The 6,000-nt window shown below is 54.8% G+C and overlaps 1 protein-coding gene across 2 annotated transcripts in view; it reads right to left on the reverse strand.

Annotated features, from left to right (window-relative positions):
• Nucleotides 1–5,158, reverse strand: part of LOC134425605 (gamma-aminobutyric acid receptor subunit beta-4) — an 81,357-nt gene extending 76,199 nt beyond the window's left edge. The window contains exon 1 of one of the 2 annotated variants that reach the window (XM_063170350.1): nucleotides 4,169–5,158. In XM_063170350.1, coding sequence (XP_063026420.1) covers nucleotides 4,169–4,248 — 80 coding nt within the window. In that variant the 5' untranslated portion in view covers nucleotides 4,249–5,158. The remainder of the gene's footprint in view (nucleotides 1–4,168) is intronic. The other variant, XM_063170349.1, reaches the window with a different exon arrangement.
• Nucleotides 5,159–6,000: the final 842 nt, after the last annotated feature.

A 6,000-nucleotide genomic window follows, 5' to 3' on the forward strand; every position in this document is an offset into this window, starting at 1 on the left:
TCAGGTTATTGAAGCAAAGAATGAAGATATTGAAGAAACCAAAGCTCCTTTTTCTCCTACGGCCTCGATATACAGCTGATCTTTGCCGTGTAAAAATTCAGTTTCTGTCACTCAGCATCACTGTGACTTCTTAGCAACGCAGATCAAGAGGCAGAGCCAGGGAAGGAGAGTCCATCTTCCCCTCTGTGTGCCACAGCAGCAATCCTTTCCCTCCCAGCCCTTTAACCTGCACACAGAGAGGGCAGATGTCCTCCCTAACACCCACCCAGCAAGGAAGGAGCTCCTTCTGAAATCAGCCCAAGGGCCAAACCTAAACTGAAGGTGGGAAACCAGAAAGCAGGGGATGCTAAAAATACCGGACCTATTGAGTGCTGCGGGGTGTATGAGGTTTTGTGCCTGAATCCCCAGCCTCTGTGCCACCCTCGTCCCCTGCTTTGCATGAGAATAGAGACCCTGCCGGTGACAACTGCTGCTCTTTGCAGTCACCCACCACAACAGCATGTCTCCCTGTCAACACCGCCTCCCACATCCATCCCAGTCAACCTGGAAAGCTGCACTGCCTCTGCCTGCCAGCCCCGTGCCAGGGGCTGCCGCTGGCATGTCCCTGTGTCTGCACACACACACAGACACACACAGACAGACAGACAGGCAGACAGGCGTGCTCCCCTGGCTGCACTGAGCGGGTAGGGACTCCCTGACTGTGCACACAGACACACAGACACACAGGAGCACTGGGTGAGGCTGCAGAACAGGCTCAGAGGTGTGTGCATGTGTGTGACCACATCCCAGCCAGGGCCTGGGGGTGCCTGGGGGTGAAGTGGGGGGGCAGACCCTGCTCTGCTGGGGTGTGATGAGACACTGGGCTGTGGACATGATTTATGGGGAGCACAGAAGCAGGCATTTATGGGTCTGGTGATCCAGATTCTCCCTAGGGCTGTGGGTGGAGGCACGTAGGACCACCTGGGGGCTTTGGCAGCTCTCAGGGCTCTCTGGGACATGCAGGAATTTCTCAGCAGGACAGGGATGTGCAAATGTGAGGCAGCCCCCAGCTCTGGTGCATGCCCAACCAACAAGCCCTTGTGCTGACAGGGGAAGGGGTCTGATCTCCCCTGCTGAAAGGGGTACAGCTCTTCCTTGCTGGGCTTTAATCACTGTGAAAAGGCCAGAGAGGTGGGCACAGGTGGGCACTTCCCCAACGCCATGCCCAGGCTCGCAAGGTCCACTTGCACCTGTGGATTTCTCTGCAGGTGTGTGAGGTTTTGCAGCATGCAAAGCACAGTCTTGTCACTGAGCACTGAGAGCGTGCAGCAGCACTTGTTCATCTCTAGACAGCCGTTCCTCGGTACACAGGCTCCCATATCCATAATATGGACACTGTGCATCTCTCAAGGGATTTGGACACCTCTGCCTAGCTTCCTACAGTGCATAAAACTCAGGAATCAGTGTTTACCTCATTGATATAAGAAAGAAAATTGAGGTAGAGACAGGAAACAATGTTTCAGAGGCCCTGCAGAAAGGGGCAGAGTGGGAAGAGGGCCGTGGGGACACTTTCCTCCTCACCAGCTACAAGGTGGCCTAGTGAGGGAATAAACCATCATGATTAAGGACAAGGTCTTTTGCCTCCCAGTGCTCCCTGTGATCCAAAAAGCCACATCCCTCCCACGGAGGAGGCAAGTCGTGCATTTGCCCAGCTGTGGGCGAGCAGCTGCATGCCAGTGCTATTCCTGGCGAATGTGGGTCTGCATCCGCTCGGGGAGCACGCACAGCCAGCCTGTGATCTGAATTCCAGAGTGCTGTGCCCCTGATTCTGTGTCAGCGGCCATGTGCTCTGCACAGCCACGTACCCTTGCAGCCCAACCTCTCCATTCCAGCACCCCGTGCTGCTGCCTGGGCTGTGTAGGAGTAGCTGGAGGCTCGTGCACATGGAGAGTGTTTTGTCTCCGAGCCGTGCACAGACACACATGCAGGCTGTGGGTAAAAATCAGTGCTGGACAGACAAACACACATGCAGGGACACACATCTCAGCAAAGGGGCTTGCTGTGGGCTCTGAATGTCACACATTTGCTTGGCCAGTGCCTCCCGAGCTGCCTGCGTGTGTGTCCCCACACAGCAGGACCACACATGAATGGTGTGGGAAAGGTGGGCACGCGCCTGCGCCTGTGCGTGTTTATAGCCACAGGAACACAGCCCTGCAAGGACCTGTGCGTGTTTATAGCCATGGGAACAGAAATCTGGGCACACACATCCCTGCAAGGACCTGTGCGTGTTTATAGCCATGGGAACACAAATGTGGGTACCCACAGCCCTGCAAGGACCTTGCATGTTTATAGCCATGGGAACAGAAATCTGGGCACACACATCCCTGCAAGGACCTGTGCGTGTGCATGGTTATAGCCATGGGAACACAGCCCCAGAAGGACCTGTGTGTGTTTATAAGGATGGGAGCACAAATCTGGGCACCCACAGCCCTGCAAGGACTTTGTGTGTGTGTGTGTGTGTGTGTCTGTGTCTGTGTCTGTGTCTGTGTCTGTGTCTGTGTGTGTGTGTTTATAATGACAGCAACACAAATCTGGGCACCCACAGCCCTGCAAGGACTCTGTGTATATGTGTGTGTGTGTGTGTGTGTGTGTGTGTGTGTGTGTGTGTGTGTGTGTGTGTGTGTTATAATGACAGGAACACAAATCTGGGCACCCACAGCCCTACAAGGACCCGTGTGTGTTTATAATGATGGGAACACTAATGTGGGTACCCAGAGCCCTGCAAGGACCTGTGCATGTTTATACCACAGGAACACAAATCTGGGCACCCACAGCCCTGCAAGGACCTGTGTGTGTCTATAATGACAGGAACTCAAATGTAGACACCCACAGCCCTACCTGTGTGTGTTTATAGCGATGGGAGCACAAATCTGGGCATCCACAGCCCTGCAAGGACCTGTACGTGTTTATAGCCATGGGAACACAAATGTGGGCACCCACAGTTCTACAAGGACCTGTGCATGTTTATAACCATGGGAGAACAAATCTGGGCACCCACAGCTCCACAAGAACCTGTGTGTGTTTATAATGACAGAAACTGAAATGTGGGCACCCACAGCCCCACAAGAACCTGTGTATGTGTGTGTGCATGTGCGTGTTTATAACCATGGGAACACAAATCTGGGCACCCACAGCTCTGCAAAGACTGCGTGCGTGTTTATAACCACGGGAACCCGAATGTGGGCACCCAGAGCCCCGTAAGGACTGCGTGTGTGCGCCGGGAGCGCGCTGCTCCCTGTACACGGCTGAGCAGGGAGATGCCAGAGCTCCCCCCGGCAGGCGCAGGGACAAACGCACCTGCCCGCAGGTGTGCGGAGGGAGGGAGGGAGGGAGGGAAGGAGCGAGGGCGAGCAGCAGCAGCAGGCAGCGCTACCCCCGTGCGTGACAGCAGCGGATGAGCGAGCAAACAGGTGCGCTCCGCACACCTCGGCCAGGCTGGATGGGTTCCCGCACCTCCGGAGCGCTGCGAGTGCTCCGGGCACGGCTCAGGAGCAGCTGCAGCCGGAGCGGGCAGCGGAGCGGTGCCAGCTCTGCCCGGTGCCACGCAGGGCAGGTGAAGCCGTGCCGTAGGTGTGAGTGACACACGGGCGGGCACGGCCGGCTGCGCACACGCAGGGCCGGATCCGGATGCGTGGCACCCACAGAGGAGGTGTTGCATGCCATCAATCCCGCACGGCCGTGGGCATCGCCCCCGGAGCTCCGCAGAGCCGGGGCTGTGGCACGGCGCAGCTCGCACGGACGCGAGCGTGGCTGCGTGTGCGTGGCCGAGGCAGCCTTGCCCGGCGCCTGGCGCAGCTCCGGGGCTCCGGCGGCTCCTGCGGGCACCATGTTCCCCAGCAAACCCCCTCGTTTGGCCATTTTCCCCCGGGCTGGGCAGGGGGACGCGCACACACGCTCTGCGAGGTGGGCTCCGTCCGCAGGGTCTGCTCCCCATCTCATGTACGAGCATCCCTCCTCCCCCCGGAACGGCACGGGCTGGGGATAGCGATAGCAGACGGCAGGGGAAGCGATCTGGGGAAAGAACCCCCTCGTCTTCCCCACATCCAGCTCGATGGAGAAAAGCCCGACCGAGACAAACAAGCCCTGTGCCAGCCCCCCTGTCCCCGCAGCCTGGGATCGCAATCCTTACCTTTGCGCACAGCAGGCGAGACAAAGAGCTGCTAAAGCAGAGACAATTCCACTCAATCTGTCTGCCTGAAATGTCCACATTTCCACAAAGACGAAGGATGAAAAAAAAAATCTTTGGAGGGGAGGGGAAAGAAAGATGGATCTTCTGAAATCCCCCTCCAAAAAAAAGGGGGGGAGGGAAAAAAGAAACCAACCCCCCCCCCAGTTAATGATTTCCTAGAGAAAAAGAATAATGACAAAAAACTAAAAAATGAGGGGGAAAAATACCCCCCCGCTCCTTCAGTGCCAGTCAAAGAATTCGTTTCTTCTTCCTTTCAGCATCCTCTCAACAAGAGACATCCTCTGGCAATGGAGAAAATCCCAAGAGAAAGAAAAATAAAATGCCCCAAAATGGGCTCAGCAAAATGTGAAATTGAATCTCACAGGTACGCGGCAGAAGAAGAAGAAGGAAAAAAAATTAAAAAAAAAAAAAAGGAAAAAGAAAAAAACCCAACTCAGTGTCCCCTGAGCACTCCACTTGGATTATTTTTCCTCCTGCTCTTTTGCCATCCGGTTCTGCAGATGTTGCATGGCTCCTGCTACCCACCTTCAGAGAGGAGGAGGAGGAGAAAGAGCGTGTGTGTGTGTGTGTGTGTGTGTGTGAGAGAGAGAGAGAGAGAGAGAGAGAGGGAGGACGTGTGAGTTTTCGAGCAATATGATTTTATTCTGGATTTTACCTATTTGCTCCCCCTTTCCTCTTTATTTTCCGAGGGGGGAAGGGGAAGCCACCCAGCCCCACTGTGCCGTTATTTTATTTTAGGGAAATCTCAGGCTCGTCACTTGGGAGGTTTGGGGCTTTTGTGAAAAGGCTACAAAAAAAAAAATAAAAAAGGAACAGCAAATGCAGCCCAGTGAATAAAAAAAATACATAGATGCATGTGTAGAAAATAGATAAATCCCTGTCTGCAGGGAGGGCTGGATGTCTCCCTAGTGCTGTTGCCGCAGCTCCTGTGGAGTTTTGCTGCTCATTGCAAAGTCACAAGAGGAGGGGAGGAGAGAGGGAGTTTGTGGTTGGGGAGGGGGACTCTCTGGACAAATTGGGATCCTGACGTCATGGCTGACAGCATTAACCCCTGCTGGCTTGCAGAGGGGACGGATGAGCATTTTTGCTGAGGTGGATTTTTGGTTTTTTTGCCCGGGGAGGTGGGTGCAGGGAAGATGATGGGAAAGGTGATGGCATTTTGGCAAGAGGGGGGCTGTGCCTGGGCAAGAGGGGCTCAGCTGTGAGCGCTGACGGGTGCTGTGGCTGCCTGAAACACTGTCACCAGCACAGGCTGAGCTTCCTCCTGCAGCCACAGAGATGGAAAATAAGGAGATTTACTCAGAATGTCTCCGTGCCACAGAGCCCAGTGGCCTGGTGGCTCCTCCAGGGGCACTGGGGGAGATCTGGAGGCTCTGCTGGGGCTGGAGACTCCCCCAGGCTGGGGAAGCCCAGCTCAGGAGGGATGCTCAGCTCTCCCTGAAGGATGCTGTTATGCATACAATGGAGTTTGTGGGAAAAGGGAGCCTGAACTTCCAGAAATGCTGCTGGGGATCAGCTCCTGGTGCTGGGGCTTTGCCTGCTGGAATTGTATCAGCCATTGAAATAATCACAGCCTCCTGTGCACCACCTTCTGATCTTTGTCATAAAAAATAATATAATGAAGGAACTCTCCATCAGGCATGCAGTAATGTACTACCATGAAGGTTTTGTTTTTTTTTTCCCTAGGAAAAAGAAGAGATCCAGCAGCCCTTTGAATGCAGAGCAGAAGCCATGGCTCAAGGAGGAAACATCTGATGGGATCTCCTTTGCAC

Source organism: Melospiza melodia, chromosome 16 (assembly GCF_035770615.1).
Source record: "Melospiza melodia melodia isolate bMelMel2 chromosome 16, bMelMel2.pri, whole genome shotgun sequence".
Taxonomy (NCBI): Eukaryota; Metazoa; Chordata; class Aves; order Passeriformes; family Passerellidae; genus Melospiza; species Melospiza melodia.